Source organism: Nyctereutes procyonoides, unplaced genomic scaffold, assembly GCF_905146905.1.
Source record: "Nyctereutes procyonoides isolate TBG_1078 unplaced genomic scaffold, NYPRO_anot_genome, whole genome shotgun sequence".
NCBI classification, from domain to species: domain Eukaryota; kingdom Metazoa; phylum Chordata; class Mammalia; order Carnivora; family Canidae; genus Nyctereutes; species Nyctereutes procyonoides.
Genome location: NW_026575042.1, coordinates 11,602,133 through 11,625,100, shown reverse-complemented (window position 1 = coordinate 11,625,100; position 22,968 = coordinate 11,602,133). Strand labels below are relative to the sequence as shown.

The following is a 22,968-nucleotide window of genomic DNA, read 5'->3' as shown; positions in this document are numbered from 1 at the left end:
TGCCTCACCAAACGAAAGGAACTACTCACGGAAGTACTTCAGCGTCTCTTCAATTTGCTCGGTTGTAAGGTCAATGTTGGCATCTGGAGAAATGAGGGGTGTATGGAGCCAGTCGTCGTGGTCATAACCGTAGATGGTGTCGGCTCTTAACTTATAATGGGGCAGCTGCTCCTCCAGCAGGCTAATGATCTCGACTTCCGGAAGATCGGTGCTGTTGCACACGTCTGGAGAGAAGAAAATAGGGAAATGAGAGGCCAGAAATGGTTTTGGCCTTGCTGCTGCCAGCTAACTGGCATTGTGGCCTCAACAGATATCTTCAGCTACTTACCCACAGCATGGAGAGGCCAGCTACGGCCGCATCAGAGATCTCTTTGCCAATTTAAAATCCATTCTCGAAACTTACAAGACCTACCCGAAATAGTTCCTATACCATTTAGCAGCCCACTTCATTCGAAGTAAAGCCACAATTCGTGTGCTTTCTGGGCTCATTCTTCCCAACTATTTCTCTGACCATTCTCTTTCAATCACTTGATGCATAAACCAAAGCAGTTACAATTTCACCAATATGTCTAATTTCTTCCTGCTACTCTTAACCAGTCAAGCCATCCCTTCATCTGGGATTTTGCCTTCATTTAATTCCCCGAATTGTGGATCTGCCTGTATTTCTTTCCATTCATCTACCCAAATACATCCTGAGTCCCAAAGACACAGGAGATGCAACAGTAAACACAACAGTCATGGTCCTGCTCTTGTAGTGCTTGCATTCTTGTGGGACTTCCACCCATTAAAGCAACAAGTGTTCCTCCATTGAAGGCAGAGCTGGATCATCCCAGAAATGTTGGTGTTTTGAGCAAGTCATGCAGAATTAACCTCTCTCCTCCCTTCTATATTAACACAGTGTTTTGGCAGTGTTACATTCTATCTTCTGGGTATTTTAGTATCCAACACATTCCCCTGTGAGATGGCAAATTTCCATCAGCAGTTGTTCTCAATCTATCACCGTACCCCTCATAGGTCCTGGCCTAGACTGTGCTCAAAAGATGCCCCATAATGCTTATGAAGGTGAATCAACCCATATAAAGCACACTACAACAGAGGCCTTTTAATTAAGCTGTAAACACAACACCACAGCAAATGTACCCAGGACAAGACCAGTCTTCCACAACTTCTCTACCCCTGAGAACAGTGAAGTAAATAAATGCTAATGGATGCATGTTGATGATCTCTCCACTAATTCTGATATCAGTCACCATACTGGGCCAGTTCACAGAGAGTATTCATGACTCATGATGGTAAATGGCAGGTGGGAGCAGTGGAGGTCTTGGGAACCCATAAATAAACCGAAGCACCTGTGGTCCTCATGGCTGGACGAGAGAGTTAACTGGGTCTTTCATTCGAGGAATGAGACTTCAATGAGAAAAATCACTTGAAAGATATGAAGAATGCAGTAAGAGCAATTAAGAAGGTTATTGCACAGTGTCCTTGCCTTGAAGTAGTAAACAAAGGCGGGGGCCAGGATCAAGGTGGAGAGCAGGGCATGAGATTCGGACTCCTGTCCCTCTCCAAAGTGCAGGGAGAGGCAGGAGAAAATCCTCTCAAGAACCAGGAAACCACACATGGGCAAGGTAAAGTAAGGAAGAGGTGCTGATGAGAGATCACAGTCATGAGTCATCTGAGGACGTGGAAGGTGGCATCAAAGGAGGGAGGCCCCGTCTGAACACCCACAGAGGAAGTGAGTGGTGCAAACAGTAGGAGCGAATCCCAGGGTGTGGCCAGCTGGAAGGGGAGGCGGTAGGAAGAGCCCCAGGCAGGTGTTCAGGGGTTCACTGGAGAAACAAAGCCAGCACAGCAGGGAGGATCAGTCCCTTCACTGCTCCTGGCCTGAACCAAAGCAAAGGTAAGCAGCAAGGCAGTGCCTACAGAGCTGCTCACACTCAAGTAGAATACGGAGCCTCCCATGCCCAGAACAGCTATGCCAGAGATTTACCAAAATTCCTCTGTCCTTCATGGTTTAGGCTACATGGCAGGCAAAAAAATACCAAATCACAGGTAAAGGGAGCATTCCCTTTGTGACCAAGTGTCTCCCTTTGAGCAAGACCCCACTGAATGCACCTGTCAGACTCCCCTTATCTCCTTCTCGCTCCCCACACACCCCCTTGCACCCCTCTTCCCCCGCACAACCCCTTTTTGCTCAACTTAATATGCAAAGCTTCACTGCAGAACATTTCAATTCAGGAAGTCAGTGTGGTTTCGCAAGCACTAAGGAAAGAGAAGAAAAATAAGTACAAAGTGAAGACATTTAGAATTTTTCTTAGAGCTTTAGGGACTGGAGGGGGGATAACATCTGAACACTTGGGATTCTCTGCGTTGTGTGGGAAATGTCACTGGGAGCGCTCCTGGCATTTCAGCCAGCTGAAAAGCAGGCCATAGCCGCTCTGCCACTTTGCAAAGGTCTGCTGGGAACAGAAGTTGCCTCCTCCCGGAGGCCAGAGCCAACAGCCCAACCTCAAGACAGAGGTCTTGTGTCTCTTCTCACCTCCCACCACCAACAAAACGCCACCCAAAAGGCTCAAGATGGGCTCATAATTAAGCAATCGGTTTCTCCCCTCACAATCAAGTGACGACTAAGTTCCCACAAAGCTCATTTTGAAAGGATGCCTCGTGGTTATAAAATGGCAGCCTTGTGACTGAGGGGACATGGGGTCACGCCCAACTGGAGGCGTCTCTTAACTGAGCACAGATTGGTTCCACAAAAGGCATTGCCAGCCTATGCCTAGGAGAACAGGCAGAGGACCAACACATTCCTGCATGACTCACCCTCGCAACAGGCTAGAATCTTCTGGTGTCACTGCTTTTGGTGGTGGGGAAGGCAACAATCTCAAACAAAAGTCCCTTCTAAGAATACCATGTCACTTCTGAGCACGTTGGCAGCGCTCAAACTCTGAGACTTGACCTGTCCTTCCACATTTCCGGGGCTGAAGGGCAACCTATTTACAGTGTGGGTCTTTATGTCCAAGAGAGATTGTTTCGCTCAGAGCATGTGATGACAGGTGAGATAAAATATTGAAAGGTGAGACTGAGCCAAAATGCCTTTTTAAAAAAAACACTGTATTTGATTTTGCCATAATGGGACCAGCCATATGAACACAGCAAGTTTCCAGCCGCCTGAAAGGCCCAGAGAATCAGAACATAGGGAAGGATTACAGAGACCCAGGGAGCATTCCTCAACCTGACCTGGGCTGCAGGACCAAAGGCCCAGGGGTCCTCCTTTGGAGGGGAGCACCACATTTGCCTCACGGAGAAGACATACCGCAGGCCTGAGGTTGGATAAACATAGCATGAGAACCTTCAAGAATTCCCCAGGAATGCCTGCACTGTTGCAAGCCCCAAGCCTGCGGGGCACTCTCTGACCCTCTGAGCAACCTGGGACAGGTTATATTTGTTCTGTTTTGCAGATGAGGAAGTAGAGATTCACAGGAGCTGTAGAATACCTTGTTGGTCAAGGCCATGCAGCTATTATTTGGCAGATCCTGCCTGAGAAGCCTCAACTGTCTGAAATCTATACCCTTCCCCTCTGCCACCCATCTCCCAGGCAGGCACACAAGAAATACTGGGGAATCCCCAGGATATTCTCATCAGGAAGGTTCTGTTCTCAGCAGGAAGATGACTTCACAAGCATGATAGGGATGTGCAGTTAAACACACTGACACGGGATGAGCACTGGGTGTTATTCTGTATGTTGGTAAATTGAACACCAATAAAAATTAATTTATAAAAAAAAATAAATAAATAAACACACTGACAAATGAGGGAGGCAGGAGAATGATTTTCTCTTCTAGAGCACAGGAAGTGAAGTAACTTGTCTGCAGAACCAGGAAGGGTCAGGGGCCCCAGAAGGCCCTGCCCCCTCTCCTGGAGCTTATTCAAGCTCATGGTATAAAAGGGCACTTTTGGCCCAACCTGGAAGCAAGGACCCCATTATACTCTTGACAGTCATCATTTCTCCACTGATCCAACTCACATCAATTTTTTTTAAGTTTCTTTATTTGAGAGAGAGAGCATGGCAAGAGGGGCAAAGGGGAGGGAGAGGAAGAAGCAGAACTCAAAACCTGATGACAGGGGCTTGATCCCAGGACCCTGAGATCATGACCTGAGCCAGAACCAAGAGTTGGATGCTTAACCGACTAAGCCACCCAGGTGCACGCCCCACAACTTACATTATTAACAAGCTATAAAAACATGTCCTCAGATAAACCTCAAATAAAGGGCATCAGCCTGCTGATTGAACTCAGACCCAAACAGGTCCTTGGCTTCAGTCAGATGTGCAGCAACCACAGCTGGGAACCCACTAACGCCCAGCCTGTCAAACTATCAAAAGGCCAGGCTCACCCAGGCAGTCAGGGTAGATCTCCTCCTTCCTGAGTTACTACAACAGTCCCGTGGTTGCTGGCCACACGGCCACTGGTGCCATCTGTGGAAAGAGGATGCTTTTTAAAAGCATGGTACTGCCATGCTTTACAAACCTCCTGGCTCTCTATAAAGTGCTTCATGTTTCAGCCCACGCTTTCCTAAGATAGAAGCTGATGGGACAGAGGTTTCCCAATATCCAATTTCTGCTTCTTCCTTTTGGTAATGGAATTCCCAAGGTGTGGCTAGGCACAGGGCCACCTGGCCGAAAACTACATTTCCCATCTTCCCTTGCAGTAAGGTTATGTCCCCAAGTCCGGGTAACAGGGTGTGAACAGAGCTTCTAAGCCATGGCTTCTCCAGCTGTCACATACAGAGAGGTAGCTGGTGCTGAAACCATCTTCAATCACACAAGTAGGGCAGCCCAGGAGGCGCAGCGGTTTAGCGCCGCCTTCAGCCCAGGGCATGATCCTGGAGACCTGGGATCGAGTCCCACATCAGGCTCCCTGCATGGAGCCTGCTCCTCCCTCTGCCTGTGACTCTGCCCCTCTCTCTCTGTGTGTGTGTCTCTGATGAATAAATAAATAAAATCTTAAAAAAATAAAAATAAAAAATATTTTTAAAATATTTTTTTAAAAAATCACACAAGTAAAGGCAACGCCCAAGCAACCCTGGGTGCCTGGGACCATCTACCTGATGGAGTCTACCCTTCCCCTGGGACTTTGAGGAAGGAAAGAAAGGTCTACCTTGTGGAAGCCACTATTATCTCGGTCTCTGTTAAAACATCCTCTCTTATCAAGTGCAGGCTCTGCTGTTTTATCCAAGACCTCTTTGGTTAAGCCACATCAACTTCTCACCATTTGCTAAAGATACTTTTTCACAAATCTTGGTTTTTATACCAGCTGTCCTCACTGCCTAGAAAGCCCTTCACTGCCCAGCAAACTCCATCTCAAAATACCACTTAAAGGTCACCCTGTATTTCAAGCTTTCCTGGACTCCACTCCTGTGGCTATGTACATGGTACATTGAGTGTTTTTGCTACAATGTTATGAGTGTTTTCTGCAATCCCTTCTGCACTAACTATGAGCCCCTCAGGAGAAAGAACTGAGTTAGCCACCTTTACATCCAGCTGGGCAACAAACAGTAAGTGCTAGCTGAGTGCTGGATAAATAATGGGGACAAAGGCAAGGAAAAATGAGCAGTGGGTGCAGGGCTAGTCTGTCAGCCCTGTGTCCCCAGGATGGACCAACGCCCAGCCTTCAGCACAGGGGAGGTGGCGCCATCTAGTGCCAAGTGTTTTCGCGCCCCTCCTGGCTTGCCCCTAGGCTTTCATTCAGCATGGAGGCAAGTCCCACCGGGAAGTGATTATCCTCTCAGTCACTCAGCAAACACAGATTCAATCCAATACCCCCTATTCTTATGGCACCACTTTGGGAGCAAACCACAGTGGGTCTCTTCACCTGTTCAGAACTCCAATCCCTCCTAGGCTTTCTCCAAGACATAAGCTTTGGAGTGGGTCCTCCTACCTGAGGATGAGGGCTACATCTAGGGCTGCCTGGGAGGTGGGGCAGGGTGCTGGAGACTGCTAGGTATCTGGAAGGTCTGGGGTGATAGGTGCAGCTATGTCCACTCCACATCTGACTTGGGCTAGATCCTCATTCCCACAGAGGGGCTCGAAGGAGGCCCCTCTGATACACAGGTGACATGCCAGCTTCATGGAATTTGCCAGGCACCCAAGATAATGTTTAACATTTCATAGCAGAGGGAGAAACTCTACATTAATGCCTGACATTTTAAAATTAGGGAGTCTCATGTAAAGACACAGATCCTTGACCTCTCAGAAGAAATCAGTGTATCCAAGGACCATGCACTTACATGCTGTGAGTGGTGGCCACCCCCAGATCGGGGAGGGAGGGTGGCTCCACTGGAGTTTCTGGGCCTCCTGCCTGCAGCACTGAAGCTGGAAGGCTAGGCCCAGGAGAGGAGAGAATTGCACAGACGCAGGGGAGAAGCAACCTACACACTCACCCAGGCTCCAGGAAATCCAGGGGCAACAGCAAGGGAAGAAGAAAGAACAAAAAGAGAGGGGGAATAGTGCTGGATAAAGAGGAGAGCTTCATGAGAAGAACGTAGCAAAATCAGGGGAACACAGGGTCAAGTCAGGGAAGAGACAGACGGTGAGTGAGGCAAGCCAGCAGCACGACTGCCACCTGCTGGAGGGTGCCTGGGACCCAACTATGGCAGCAGCATTGTTCCAAGAGCTTGAAGGAGGGGACCCCAGGACTGGTTCTGTCCCCAACTTCTCCCTTTCACCCCAGCAGGTCCTATCTTCATCCGTCTGTAACTCAGTTTCTGCATCTACTGAACAAAGGCATAAAGTTGCAGAAGAGTTCTATCCCTGCCCTAAACATGTCTGAGCAGCCAGGTCAAGGGCTGTGAGTACATCACATCCTGCTCCACCCAGGAGGTGCTCATGGCCCCAGATATGCTGATTTCTTCTGAGAGGACTGGAATCTGCATTTTTACATGAGATTTCTTGAACTTTAAATGTTAGATACTCACTTAGAATTTTGTAAACATCCAAGGGCCACATTAAAACGTGTGTGTGCCTCCTGTTTGTGCTCTGGAATTTCCCATCTTCGTGTCTCACTCTAGGCCTTGGGAGAATGTTCTAGACTATAGTAAAGGTGACGATCAAAGGAAAAGTAAAGGAACCTTAACTCAACAAAACTGGCCATATTCTAAAAGCTATATTTTCTATTTTTGCCTCCCCTACCCTAATCCATTCCATTTCTTTACCCACCATGTTTCCACTTGGCCACATCAGTGGTGACTGAGGAGTGTGACCCCAGGTCTGTGCTTGGGGAAGTTCTGGAGAGGAGGTAAGCCTCTTACCATCATTATGCTCGGCAGTGACAGTAAACCCATAACAATGTTTTAAAAACTGCACAAGATGAGACCTTTCTCTACTCAGCCATTTGTAAACCACTTGTACAGACTTGGAAATAATTCATTTTTCTTGAAATTATTAAGATTAAAGAGTGCAGATGCAAAGATTTACAGGCCATACTGGTGCCAGAGACATGCCTGATACTTTGTAATTGGTGTCTTTCTAGAAAATTCCTATTATGGGGTCACACAGTTAAGAGCACTCTCTCAGGGAAATCAGTAGTTATGCTCTACATCACAAAAGTTATGATTTCACAAACTCAAAGGGACCACCAGAGCTAAAAATTACTGGCTCAACTGCCTCACCTAATGGAAGTGGAGACTATCCTCAGAGAGGCTGAGGTGGTGCCTAAATGTTACTGAGCAACTAGCCACAGACACAAGTCTGGTGCACAGCCCACACATGAGAGGCCTCAGAAAGTGACAGTGTCATCTTGAATGTTGATCTATCCCTCGCTGTTTAGGTAGCACCCTGCCTGGTAAACAGTAAGTGCTCAATAAACATGCGCTGAATGATGCAAAGCATGTGTACCTATTCCAGAATTTCATCTATTCGTATTCTCACAAACCAGCAGTCCATGCAGGGTGAGAATTAAGAACACATTTTACAAACAAGGAAACAAAGTCTCAGACTATGTGAGGAGCCCAAGTGAGTCTGCTAGTAAGGGGCTGTGCTGGCCCCCCACATCTTAGTCCACTTCCTCCTAACCCTAATTCACTCCCAGTCTAGTGGGTCCTGGCAAGGACTCTCCAGGGAAGGAATCTCCCATGAATTGTACATGGGGGTGATGTTGCCAACAGGCAGGCTTCTCTATGAGGGACCTTTAGATGACCCCCAATGCTCCACTCTAGAATTCCTGTACCAGGATCTATGTGGTACAATCCAGGAACTGACTTCTAAGTCAAGCCCTACAAGGGGTTTTTGCACACCAACATTTGAGAGTTGACACTTAGCCCCTCGTGGTCTTGACTAACTGAACCTGCTTTCTTTAAAAACAAAATCAGTTAAGTAAGGCATGTGGCTCAACATTCAAACAGTATGCAAGGGCAAGGAGGTCTCTCTGCAGGCTCCATCCGGCCCACACCTCCACCCTGTCCCTACTTGCACACAAGACCATTCTCAGACTCCCCATGAGAACCAGTGTGGGCCCCCTGCGGGCACATCCTCGTCCTCTCATTCTCCTTACACAGGGGAAAGGCCTACGAAGTTCAGGGCAGCAAGGAGGTCTCATGGCTAAGTTGTAGGGGGTCCAGACATGAGGCCCTGCTGTCTCCCTGCAGCACAGTGGCTCACACTCCAGCCCCGGAAGGCAAAGACACGAGTCCTCCTTCCCCTCCTCTCCTGCTTCTCCCCCACTGAGGGCCAGCTCCCTTGCTGGCAGCAGCACAAATGGGTCTACAGGAGAGGCAAGGCCACACAGAGAAACCCATACGGGAACGTAAAGAAAAGGCCAATCCCAGAAAGAAAAACCTACACTGGGGAGTTGTCAGCAATGGCTGTAACCCTAACTGCCAGCAGAAGCAACCCTTTCTAAGAAAAAGGATAAACAATTACATGAGGTAGATTCCAAATACACTGGGTGTCAGGTTCTGAGTTACCACATAATCACACGTGAACACCAGCTTAGAGGACACCTACCAGCCAGGAGCACTGCAGCAGAGACTACCCATCTGAAAGAGGACCAGTTCACAAGCAGGAGTTCCAACAGGACAGGACGCTAGGCAATCTTGTGCAACTGACCTTTGTTGTGCAAATATTCTTTGTTGTGCAAGAAGAGAGGGTAAGAGGTGGCAGGGCAAAGCAAAGGAGGCGGATCCTGCTGGGGAGCCTCCTAAAATGGCAGAACCAAATCCAGTTTTTCAGAAATAGGACCTCTGATGGGCTTTGTATAGAAATCTACAGGGATGCCTGGGTGACTCAGTTGGTTGGGCATCAGCCTTTGGCCCAGCTCGGCTCATGAACCCAGGATCCACATAGGGCTCCCTGCTCAGTGGGGAGCCTGCTTTCCCTCTCCCTCTGCTCCTGTGCTCCTGCTTGCTCTCTCATGTGCGTATGTTCTCTCTTTCTCGAATAAATAAATAAAATCTAAAAAAAAAAAAAAATCTACAAGAGCAGATGATACTACATTACAGGTCGAATTGATTCTAATACTGAGACATACAGCTTGAACTCTACGGAAATTTATTTTAAAAGGCAAAATTAATGTGCATAAATTCAGTCCAAAGCTAAACCTGCACAGAAAATAGGGAGCATTACAACCCATTGGGATGTTTTATCGTGCGATAAACCCAAAAAATACTTTGGTCTTGAGATGCCTGAGTGGCTCAGTGGTTCAGCATCTGCCTTAGGCTCAGGGTGTGATCCAGGGTCTCGGCAATGAGTCCCACATAGGGCTCCCTGCGAGGATCCTGCTTCTGCTTCTCCCTCTGCCTATGTCTCTGCCTCTCTCTGTGTCTCTCATAAATAAATAAATAAAGTTTTTTAAAAATTACTTTGGTCTTCTAATTTCCTTGATAATTTCTCTTAAAAGTGTATATTTTATAATTGTTAAATTACCGGGGGGGGGGGATAATTTTACATGAAAATAGCCAGGAGGGCAGCCCAGGTGGCTCAGAGGTTTAGCGCCGCCTTTGGCCCAGGCCATGATCCTGGAGACCTGGGATCAAGTCCCACATTGGGCTCCCTGCAAGGAGCCTGCTTCTCCCTGTGCCTATGTCTCTGTCTCTCTCTCTCTCCTCTCTCTGTGTATTCTCATGAAAAAATAAAATATTTTAAAAAAATAGCCAGGGTCGATGTGATGATTGCAATTAAAGTGTTCACAGCTGAATTAGTGTTTAGACAGATGGAGCTGGTATAAATTGGAACAACACTGGCAGTAAACAGCTTGACAGCATGTTGGGAGAACCAATAAATGTGTCATGACCTTCAAACCAGTACTCTCACATATAGGATTAAATCTAAGAAAGGAATCCAAAAAAAAAATCTAAAGTGCAAAATATATAATCATGTTTACAGTGCATCTGATAAAAACATGCATAACCAGTTTCCTCAAAAGAGTTAAACACAGAACTACCTTATGATACAACAATTTCAAATCTGGGTATATATCCAGAAGTGACTGCAGAGACTTGAACAGATACTTGTACATACATGTTCATAGCAGCACTATTCACAACAGCTAAAAAGGCAGAAGCAACCCAAGCGGTCATGGATAAATGAACGAACATCGAAATGCAGTCTATACACACAGCAGCATATCATTCAGTTTTAAATAGGAAGAATATTCTGGCACATGTTACAACATGGATGAACCTTGAAGACATTATACAAAGTAAGACATTGTAAGGCATTATACGAAATAAGCCACAGCTAAGGGGGCGAGCACTGAATGCTTCCTCTTATGTGAGGTACCTAGAGTAGCAAATTCATAGGGATAGAGAGCAGAATGGTGGTGCTCTGAGGCTGAGGGATGGGGGGATGGGCGGTTGGTGTTTAGAGGGTACAGAGTTTCAGCTGGGGAAAATGACAAAGTTCTAGGAAAGGATGAAGGCAGTACTTGCTCAACACTGGAGAGGTAACTATACCCTTAAAATAGCTAAAATGATAAGTTTTATGTTATGTATGTTTTATCACTTTTTTTTTTTTTTAAGAAATAAACGACAGTCACAGCATTAGGGATTTCCTTTTCTCTCTCAGACTGGGGACCTGGGGACCTCAGCACCTCAGGGGCAAGAAACGATACACGTGGACCAGATGTTGAAGAACATACAAAAGAACCAAGCATACCATCTGGATGGTAGCTGACGCCAGAAGGGAAGGGAAAGGAGCAGGTGGAGGGGTAGGCTGAGCAAGGGTGCCCATTTGTCTTGGCTTGCCCAAGACAGCCCCAGTTCATGCCTGCTGTTCCTGTGTATTAGTATTAGTCTATCACTCTCTATCATACTTGAGGGTGCCCCTTCTAGAAAACAGTGTGGCAGTTGTTGAGTAAGTTAAACACAGAATCATGATCTGACCCTGCAATTCCACTCCGGGGTTATACCCAAAAGAAACTAAAAGTGGGTATTCACACAAAATCTCGTCCACAGCTACCCTCTTCCCAGTAGCCAAAAGGTGGAAACAACCCAATGTTGACCAGTGAACTGACAGAGAAAATGTAGTACGTCGATACAACGGAATGTTATTTGTCCATAAAAAGGATACCTGCTACAAAACATCATGCTAAGTGAAAGAAGCCCCTCACAAAAGACTACATATGATATGGCTCCATTTATATGAAATATCCAGAACACATAAAGCCATAGAGATAGAAAGCAGATCAGTAGTTGCCAGAGGGTAAGAGGAGGGAAGAACAGGAATGAGCGCTAACAGGTAGGAAGCTCCCTTTGGGGATGATGAAATGTTCCAAAATAGAAGGTGCTTACACACATTTGAATGAACCAAATGACACTGAATAACACACTTTAAAAATGGATAAGTGGGAAATGTTACATACATTTTAACAAATTAAAAAAACCCAAATAACAAAAGTGTCCCTGATGATAAACCTCAACGCAATACCACTACACACCCACTAAAATGTCTATAACAGAAAAGACACACAGTGGATTGAGTTAGAGGGGATGTGAAGCAACTAGAACCCTTACACACTGCAGGCGGGAATGGGAAATGGTACAGCTACTCTGGCAGTAGTACAACTCTAAATCTACTCAAAATATCTCCAAACTGCATACTTACAATGGGGGAATTATATGGTTATGTAAATTATACCTCGACAAAGCTGTTAAAAATTGTCCTTGCCTGAACAATGATCACCCTAACTTGGGCCAACTACTGAGGAGATCCGAAGTTAAAACAACAAAAGCTCATCAAATACAAATTTACAAATGTAAATTATTTCTGCACATTTCCTATATGTTAACAGTCCCATCTTCAACACACTTTTTAAAAGATGTTCATTGTAGGGATCCCTGGGTGGCGCAGCGGTTTGGCGCCTGCCTTTGGCCCAGGGCGTGATCCTGAAGACCCGGGATCGAGTCCCACGTCGGGTTCCCGGTGCATGGAGCCTGCTTCTCCCTCTGCCTGTGTCTCTGCCTCTCTCTGTGACTATCATAAATAAATAAAAATTTAAAAAAATAAAATAAAAGATGTTCATTGCAAAAAAATAAACAAAAGACTCTTAAATTCAGAGAATAAACTGGTGGTTGCCACAGGAGAGGTGGGTGGGGGATGAAATAGATAAAGCGGATTAAGAGTACATTGATCTCAATGAACAGTGAGGAATGTAAAGAACTATTGGCTCATTATATTGTACACCTGAAACTAATGCTAGAAGTTATTTATATTTGAATTTTAAAATTCTTAATTTTGAAAATTAAAGATATTCACTGCATTGCCAAATACAACCTTCATGTCTAGCAAAAGGGCAGTATTTACGTAAATCATACCAACTTAATGGAATTTTTTTTAAAGATTTTATTTATTTATTTATTCATGAAAGACACAGAGAGAGAGAGACAGGCAGAGACACAGGCAGAGGGAGAACCAGGCTCCATGCAGGGTGCCCGACGCAGGACTCGATCCCAGCACTCCAGGATCCTGGGCCAAAGGCAGGTGCTAAACCGCTGATCCCTATTCCATCAGGGATCCCCGATGGAATATTATAAAGCCACAAATATCAATTATTTGTTCATTTCTAAGGAAAGGTCACTGGGGCAGAAACTGGAATGAAGATCTAGGGGTACAGTGTTCTAACACAGGGAAGAGTAAAATAAAAAAAATAAAATAAAATAAAAAGCCCAGCAGCATCCTGTGTGGCTGGAGCCAGGGGAGGTAGAGCAATGCAGGTGAGGGGAGACAGTCCATAGCTCCCAGAACCTTTAGTCCATGGCAGGAGGCCTGACCTTACTGTGACAAGAGTGCCATGATCTGACTCAAGTATTAAACAGGTCTCTCTGGCTGCTGTGTGGACAGATTGAAGGGACTCCCAATTGGGGCTAAGCCAGGATGCTACAGTCCAGGCGAGAATGACACAGGCAGGTAGAAGTGGCTAGATTCAGGAAACACTCTGAAGGCAGAGGTACCAGTACTTGATGATCGATGAGAATTTCACAGGTGAGTTTGCCAGAGATTTAAAAGGAGTACAAGGAAGAAAAACGTCCAAAAGCACCGGACACAGTCATTAATTCCAAAACACTCTGAAAAATCTCTTTTCTATTTACTGTGATTTTATTTCTCTCCCCTCCACATGCCTTGGAAAATTCACTGGCGATGTTATCAATATATCACTAGCATCTCTCCAAGGCAATAAATTCTGATCCACCTCCTTTTTAAGGGCTGAGTAGGATTCCACTTTCAGCATATACCACAATTCACAGTTATGTAATCCCTCACCCATAAACATTTCATATCTGTGCAGTTAAAGATCACTGAAATAAATATCCCTTTAGTGGCTGCACGAATCTACATTCCCATCAACAGTGCACAAGGGGTCCCTTTTCGCCACATCCTCACCAACACCAGCTGTTTCTTGTCTTTCCCATATTCGCCCTTCTAACAGCTGTGAATTGATCTCTCGTTGTGGTTTGGGTTTGCATTTCCCTCCTGACTGGTGATGCTGAACACCTTTTCATGTACATGCTGGCCAGTAACATTTATTTCTTAATAATACTCAACATCTTTTCATGGACATATTGGCTATTAATAGTTCTTTTACAGGATGCTCATAAATATTTTTTCTTGCTTATCTCTTCTTTACTGCCAATATACACAGAGGAACTTTATATTAACCCTTTGTCTATCAAATATAATGCAACTGTTCCCATGCCCCACCCACCTCCCAGCTTGTCCCTGGTCTTGCAAGCCTACTCGTGTTTTCTGGCTTTCCCCACACAGCCTTATGTGCTGCTACAGGACTTTCTACTGGGAGCTCATATGCCGGTGGTAAGTAGGGAAGTGCTCTTATATTGCACAGGCAGGAGCCCTTTCAGCCCTATTTTAAAGAGGTTTAAAATATGTGCTACAAGTAGAGCTCTATTCCTAAGAAGGTGTGTCGCAGCCTTGCATGGCTCTCTGCTTCCAGAGGCTGCATCTCCTCCTGTGCCCCCCTTCATGGGAGCTGAAGGCCCCAGACCCTCCCCCTCCTGCATGCCTCCTAACCTTTGGTCCGCCTCAACTTATCTCCCACCGTACCGCACCGTTTGTGCTTTGTACTGTTTAATGTTCTGGTTACAAAGTCACCAAATAATTCCTGTTATTTCTGGCCGACAATTTTGCAGAACATGCAAGCTTTGCAGGAACAGGCACATCGTCTTACAGCAAGAATCCCTGTGTAAGGCTTAATTTTTAAATAGTCAAAGTGATCCATCATTCTTTTATAGTTATAGCCTCCGTATCAGTCTTTAGCATGGCGTTGCCAGCCTCAAGATTATTAAAATGTCCAGTAATAATTTTCTTCTTCCACTTTTATGGCTTCATTCTTGACATTCTATCTTCGAGTGATCTGGATTTTACTGGGTGTAAAAGTTACGTAGGGATCCAGCTGTACTTTTTACAATGATAACAAACAACAGTAATAATAACACAAACATTCCTGGAGAGCTACCATCACTAAATAAATCCTACCAGGTGAAGCCGCTGTTCTGTGCAGCCAAACCCAATCCTTACTGATATGGGTAGTTACCTTTAAGCCACTTGGAGGTAAAGCTATATTTTTCTGATTCTCCATAACAAAAATAAAGTAGCTTATTATACTTTATCTCACCAATCTCCCTCTTTACCTCTTGACTCTTGTCACTCTAATTTGTAGGTTCAGGTGCAATCTCTCCTGTTATGAAATTTTTAACTTTTTACACTTACAATTGCTTTCTGTTTTCCAAAAACCCGGTACTTATAGTTACCCTCTCTAAAGCTTTCAAGGCAGCCTGACCTGAGGAGCTGCCAGAGTTCTAGGTCCACATCCTCCCTAAAATTAGCTTTTACTATGGAATGAAAGTCAACTCTGAGATAAACAGTCAGATGTTGAATCAGGAAAACTTTATATTATTAATAGAACACAATTTTGTAAAATCATAATGCCTACTGTGCCTCTTCCATTAAATGCAGTTTGCTGCTTTATTGTTCATCTAAATTATTTCCTAGGCAGGAAATTCTGGTTATAGGCGAACAATGGTTACTTTTTCAAAACATGAAGTGAGATCATCTGGATATTAAAAGACTAAAAACTCATCCCTAAAACCATGACTACAGCCCAACAATAAGCAGTTAGGCGAAATAGATAAAACGAATAAAACACTTGAGTGTGAAACACTTTACTTGACCAGGTCTCAAACCAACACACATGTATATTCAAAAAGCAGAAAATTGCAAAGGGCAACTCCTCCAAAGCAGAATACAAATAACCAGGTATAATAAAAGACAAAAGTTAAAGCTATATTATCAGGTGATATAGTTCTGACGCACACATGTTAGAGGCAATGTAAGTCTCTACTGGGTGTATACTTGCAGAGCACTATGAGCATTCAAGAAGCTCCCTCACTCTGTTCTCCAAGGCCAGGGCTGAGCCTGTTAGGGCCAAGAAACAAGGGCAGCAGATTCCAAGAGGTGACCCTCAAAAGCTCATTAAAAATTCAGCCACATTGGGAGGGGGTAGATGGGAGCGGATTGGAGGTGACAGCTAAAGGATCTGGAGTTTCCTTTGGAGGTGATGAAAATGTTCTAAAATTGATTTGTGGTAATAATTGCACAGCCCTGTGAACAAACTAAAAGCCATCAAGTTATAGATTCTATATGGGTGAATTATATCTCAATGAAGTGGTTACACATACAAAAATATAACCACAAGAGAAAGTGGGAAAGTAGGGTCACTGAGCACACCTACTGCCCCTACTTAGGCATACCTCAAAGTTCTCTGCCAAAAACACTGTGAAAGATAATATTGAATCCACCAGGAAGTTAAATCACCTTCCCCATCATCCTTGGAAAGACCAAGGGTCTTCTACTCCCTTTACAGAAATTTTCATGGAAACTAAGTTAAGCAAAATGAGGTTTCATACTTAGAGACAATAAGCTTTGGCTGTCTAGAAAATTCAATGCCACAGAACACTGTTTACAGCTTAACAATGCTGAATGGTGGGTGGGGTATTATTGGACTCAACAGCAGCTTCCCAACTAACAAGGGGGTATTCCTCTCTTATTGTTGACAGCCTGATAGAAATCAGGGCTTGACTCTAAACGAGGAGTCCACCAACTATGATCCACGGTCAAATCCAGCCCCTGCCTATTATTCATAAGTAACGATTTTACTGAAACCCAGCTGCACACCCATTCCTCTAGGTATCGTCTACAGCTGCTTGTATCCACAACCGTAGAAGCCAGGAGTTGCAACACAGATCCCATGACCCAAAAACCTGAAATATGTACTCTCTGGCCTTGAGGGAAAGGTCTGCCAACCCCTATTCCAGGCCATAGGAGAGATCGCTGATCCCCTGAGGCTTCCCGAAGGCCACCTGTGGGCTTCAGCCATTTGAGGATCTTCTAAAATTCAGCTATTTGTTTTATTCACAATTCTTCCTCCTTCACTACCTACCCTTGCTTTGGTTTGGGTTCACTGTGAACAAAGTACCACTTTGCAGTTCTGTGACTTTGAGCTGGGCCACAGAACTTGCCCTAGCCAATTTGGAATGTGAGTGGCCGTCACTTACTGCATATCCAACTAGAGACTCTGAATGTGTTGGCTGAGTTTGGCCATGTACACCCTGTCCTCTGACAGGAGGAAGGTATGGCCTGAGACAGCTCCTTGTCCCTTGAGCCCAATTCCTCAAATGAGAGATAAGGGGAACTGACCTGAATTAAAGCCCAGGCAATTCTCAGGTGACCTATACCCACGATCTCAGAATAAACATTGCAATAGCCACTATGGATATGGGAGTGGTTTGTTACCCAGCAAAATCTGACTCAGTTTAAAATATATACATAAAGTACATAAAGTAAAATACTAAAGTACAATGACTGAGAGCTAGAAGAATAAATCATTGAAATCACACCACCATCAGAATCTCTTAACAGGGATCCCTGGGTGGCTCATTGGTTTGGTGCCTGTCTTTGGCCCAGGGCGTGATGCTGGAGTGCCGGGATCGAGTCCCGCATTGGGCTCCCTGCATGGAGCCTGTTTCTCCCTCTGCCTGTGTCTCTGCCTCTCTTTCTCTCTCTGTCTGTCATGAATAGATAAATAAAATCTTTTTTAAAAAAAAGAATCTGGGCAGCCCGGGTGGCTCAGCTGTTTAGCACTGCCTTCAGCCCAGGGCGTGATCCTGGAGACCCCGGATCGAGTCCCACGTCAGGCTCCTTGCATGGAGCCTGCTTCTCCCTCTGCCTGTGTCTCTGTCTCTCTCTCTCTCTCTCTCACATAAATAAATAAAACTTAAAAAAATTAAAAAAAAGAATCTCCTAACGGACCAAACAGGAAAGGCATGATCACACTTGGCTCTCAGAATACCCTCCCGCTTGCAAAAACAATTTCTGGAATTAACTCCAGCAAACAGCAGATGAGGATCACTAAAACAAAGGTGGAAGGAACAAGAGTGAGGAGGCATGGAGGGATGGACGGAGACTTGTTTTGTTCTACACAACTGAAGCTATCTGCCTTACGTGTTGGATTCTCTGGACAATTAACCTCCTCTTCCCTTCAGTCCCTTTCAGAAGCTGTGAACCCAGGACACTGTGGGTATTCTGGTCTCTGGGTTAAGGCTGCCTCTCCTGTTGCTGGTGGTTCCCTGATCCACTAGAGGGTGCTGCATGCACACCTGTGGGGGGAAGCAGGGCACTCCCAGCCTCCCAGGCAGGTAAGAGGAGCCTGGGCATCAGAAGAATTCCACACCCTTTCTCAAGCTCAGATCTGTGCCTTCCCATTTCTACTCACCACAGACCCCCACATCAATAGGGAGAAATGGACCTGAAATAACACTGAGCAATGGAGTTCACACCTGCAGTTAGGATAATCTGAATTGGGGATCCCTGAGTGGCGCAGCGGTTTGGCGCCTGCCTTTGGCCCAGGGCGCGATCCTGGAGACCCGGGATCGAATCCCACGTCGGGCTCCTGGTGCATGGAGCCTGTTTCTCCCTCTGCCTGTGTCTCTGCCTCTCTCTCTGTGTGTCCCTCATGAATAAATAAAATCTTTAAAAAAAAAAAAAAAAGGATAATCTGAATTGACAGGTGTAACGGTTTTTCTTGATATAGGAAAAGAAATACACTGATATTTATCAGATAAGCTGAAAGTTAGCATGTTAGGAATTCCGTTCTCATTTTCAACCCATCGAGAGAAGAGAAGGAATGTCTAGGTCGCCATGCCCCTATGCTTATAGCCTTATCGTCATCTTTCCAATCATTATGAAGCAAGAAGGAAGAGGGAGAGAACTTTCCCACTAGGAAAGTTCAGTTTGGCCCACACACATGTTCCATCACACAGATCAAGATCCAGGAAGGCTGAAAAACTTCTATAAGATGAACAATCAAGTCTTGTCCTGAGCTGGTTCACTTGATCTGGAGTTAGTGTGGGCATTCTCCGGCTCCTCTAGCCACATTCATTTTCTTCCACTTGCTCTTACCCTTGCTCACTTGAGACTCACACCACCCTGTGCTCACGCTCATCTCTCCACTTCCCAGTCCCTCCAGTCTTGGCATAGGGCTTGCAGCCATCTTCCCCACCATGCTCAGGGGGTCACCCAGGCTGCTGTCAGCACCTCCCAGCTCCTTCCCTGTACTGCACGCTCCACCTCTGCCAGCCACGCCTGGGCCACCTCTGAAATCTGAAATTCAGAGGCCCCCTCCCTGACAAGGACCACCCCCTTCAGCCCCCTCCCCTCATAGCGCTCCCTCATTTATCCCTACTACACATCAAGACCACTACCCCGTGACCCCTCCACTTTGCCTTCATCGTGCCCTTCCCTACGGATTGAATCCCACAGCCTTTTGCTTCAACTACCCTCCTCCATCCATGGTACGTTCATGGTGCACAGCAGACCCAACCCAATTCTGCAGGACAACAAGTGTCCACCTCACCCTGCCCTGTACCTGGGCTCCCAGAGGCACTAGGGGAAATCACAAAGTACAATGGGGCTGGTGGAAAGGCCCAGAAGGCTGAGGACTCCCATGCTCAGGGGGGCCACCATGCCCAGCACCCCATCTCCTATTCTGCCACAGTGCTGGGGTGGCAGGGGTGGGAGGATGAGAGAGGACGGGTAAGGTCTGAAACAGCCTCTCCGCAGGGCCATAACTCAGGGTAAAACCACCTTCCAGCAGCTTCCAGTCTCCCAGAGGATGAGTGGCCAGTTTTGTTTTGTTTTTTTATTTATTTATGATAGTCACAGAGAGAGAAAGAGAGAGAGGCAGAGACATAGGCAGAGGGAGAAGCAGGCTCCATGCACCGGGAGCCCGATGTGGGATTCGATCCCGGGTCTCCAGGATCGCGCCCTGGGCCAAAGGCAGGCGCCACCCAGGGATCCCAAGTGGCCAGTTCTTTGCATGCTCTTCATCCTTCCTTCTCTTTCCCAGGGGTCAGCTCTGAAGACTTCCAGAGCTCACATCCTAATGCTCAGCAATCCCTTCCTGGTTAGCTGCATCTGAGAATTCTCTAGACCTACTGACTGAATACACAGTGCTTAAGGTCCAGTTCCTTCTCTTGTCTGTTCGCTCACCTGCACGCTCAGCGGCGTGTCTGGGAAACGCCTTTGCTAATCTTCCTCTTCTAGCTAGACCCCAGCGTATCATAAATCAGCATTAGGTAGCCTCCTGTATTATCCCAGGATGGGTCAGGTAACAGAAGAGGGTGCCTGTTACCCAGACAAGAGAAAGGACTCGTTTACCACAGGCCACCTCATCTCCTCTGTGTGCCAGAAAAGCACTAAAGAACATTAACCCAGCAGAGCCTGTAACCTGTTGTCTTTACCTAAGTGGTTCTGGTTGAATGTGGCACAGCTTCCAGAATCTGCCTGCTGAGATCCACCCCTGCTTTAAAATGCTTAGAAAAAGAAAAAAACGGGCACCTGGATGGCTCAGTTGGTTAAGCAACGACTCTTGATTTTGGCTCAGGTCAAGATCTCAGGGTTGTGAGATCGAGGTCCAGGTTGGGCTCTATGCTCAGTGAGGAGTCTGCCGGAGATCCTCTCCCTCTCCTTCTGCCCTTCCTCCCATGCACTAGTACACGTGCACGCTCTCTCTCAAAATAAATATTTTTTAAAAGAAAATAAGAAACAGTTTCTTTTATGGTGGGGGGAGCAGGGGAAGGAGAGGAGAAGGGGAGTGAAGAGGGAGGGCAGGGGAGGGGCAGAGAGGGAGGGCGGACAAAGAGAGGAGAGGAAAGAAGGGGGGAAGATTTAAAAGATAGAAAGCAAAACTGAAAATGTAAGTCCTCGGAACTGGTCCTCTGGAAACAGGATGCCCACTGGTTCCTGGCTCTGAGGCAGTTCCTGGCAGGACTATGGCTTAAAACATCAGAGCCTTCCCAGAGCTGCTCAGACTGACCGCTACCAGCATGCGTATGTTCAGTCTGTTTCCCAGGACAGGCATCTAGGGAATGTAAAGACTCAAATCACCAAATGCAAGGTGATCTATTTGTATAAGGCACAGGGTACCCCCAGTGGGTGATCCAAAGCCTGGCTCCTTGCCTCTGGAATTCAAAATCAATCAGTGAACTGCCAGAGGAGGACAATGGGCAAGGATTGCACCAGATTTCATGGTAAACCGGGCTGGCTGAGGCAGCTTCATAGAAATGGGAATTAAGCAGAGGCTCTAAATAGAGTCACTAAACCTTACTGAACACCTTCCATGCACCACTGTACTAAGTACTTAATAGGAATCACCACACTGAGTACCAACAACAACCCTGAGGTTCTTACTGTCACCCCATTTTAGAGATGCAGAAACAGGTCAGAGACTAGCTGACCTGCCCAAGGACACACTGTAAATGCTGTAGCTGTAAAACACACCCAGATGTCTCTGCCCCAAAGCCAACATGCTTTAGGCCCAGAACACCCCAGGAAGCCACACTGCTACTGTCAGCATCTATTCTGGCTAAAACATGGAGGTGGGTGGACTTCTCACTGGAGCAAGCTCATGGCACCCTGAGAAAGCACAGGGGGCCAACATCCATTTATTTCTTCTTCAACCCTATGTAAGTCCACTAAGGTTTCAATAGAACTATGTTAGAATAAGTATAAAAGAAGAGCACTCTATGTATCTTACTAAATAGAAGGAGACAGGAGTAGGCAAGGACAGTTTTAACAGAATAGCTACTCAGTGAAAACCTAAGGCAATTGAGCTTCCTAGAAGCCAAAGTAAAAAGAGGCCTTTCCCTACACACACACCAAAAAATTCCCTCATTATCTAATAAAAAGAAACATCTATTAGTAGGAAAGAAAAGACTTCTAGCAAGGACCCCAAGAGTTCATCAAGAAATTTTTTTTAAGATTTTTTATTTGTGGGGGATCCCTGGATGGCTCAGTGGTTTAGTGCCTGCCTTTGGCCCAGGGCGTGGTCCTGGAGTCTCGGGATGGAGTCCCACATCAGGCTCCCTGCGTGGAGCCTGCTTCTCTCTCTGCCTATGTCTCTGCGCCTCTCTTTCTCTGTCTCTCATGAATAAATAAATAAAATCTTAAAAAAAAAAAGAATTTTTATTTGTGAGGCACCTGGGTGGCTCAGTCAGTTAAGTGTCCGACTCTTGATTTCAGCTCAGGTCCTGATCTCAGGGTTGTGAGACTGAGCCTGCATCAGGCTCCACGTTCAGTGGAAAGTCTGCTTGAGATTCTTTCTCTCCTTCTGTCCCTCCCACTGTTCACGTTCTCCCTGCCTCTCTAAATAAGTAACATATTTTTTTTAATAGTTTTTCTTTATTTGAGAAAGAGAGAAGGAGAGAGAGGGGAGGAGCAGAGTGAGATGGAGAAGCAGACTCCCTGCTGAGCAAGGAGCCTAATCGATCCCAGGACCCCGAGATCATGACCTGAGCTGAAAGCAGATGCTTAACTGACTGGGCCACCCAGGAGCCCAGAGTTCATCAAGAAATTTTTGAGACAAATATTCAACAGTGAAAAAAAATATATTCAACAATGTAATGGGGAAGTATCTTCAAAATCATTTTTTTACAAATGATGCAGAGATACCAATCACTTCTACAATCAACTAAAAATTAAAAAAGAGAGAGAGAGAGAGAGATATCATATGCTAAAAGTCTAAAAAGTTTAATTGAGAAACATTTCCATCACTCTAGAAGGTTCTACTGGACTTCCTGTAGAGCTTCAGGCTTTTCCAAGTATTTCACAAAAATCTGTCACTTGCTCCCCCCAATAAAGCCACCATTCCCACTAGACAGGTAGAGAAACAAATTCCACCTCCTCCAAGGCCTGCCCCTCCCAGAGGCCACATGGCAAGGCATCCCAGTGACTGGAGCCAAATCCCACCCAGCTTGGCACTCCCTGCAGAGCCGGAGCCAAATCCCGCCCAGCTTGGCACTCGGCACAGAGCCGGCCCCTGAACAAGGAGAGCAGTTAAAGGAACAAAACGGAAGAACAAACCCAGATGGCCAAAGGAAGGAAGAAATGAGCGAAGAGCCATGAGTGGGTGA

At 46.0% G+C, this 22,968-nt stretch overlaps 1 protein-coding gene across 6 annotated transcripts in view; it reads right to left on the bottom strand.

The window, feature by feature from the left end:
* The window catches only part of TRAK1 (trafficking kinesin protein 1), a 120,559-nt gene that overhangs the window by 87,909 nt on the left and 9,682 nt on the right, over positions 1-22,968 (bottom strand). For all 6 annotated transcript variants that reach the window (XM_055321772.1, XM_055321766.1, XM_055321767.1 and 3 more), the window contains exon 2: positions 30-224. Coding sequence is in view for 5 of the 6 variants with exons in the window: in XM_055321766.1 (XP_055177741.1) it covers positions 30-224 (195 nt within the window). In the remaining variant the exon portion in view is untranslated. The remainder of the gene's footprint in view (positions 1-29; positions 225-22,968) is intronic.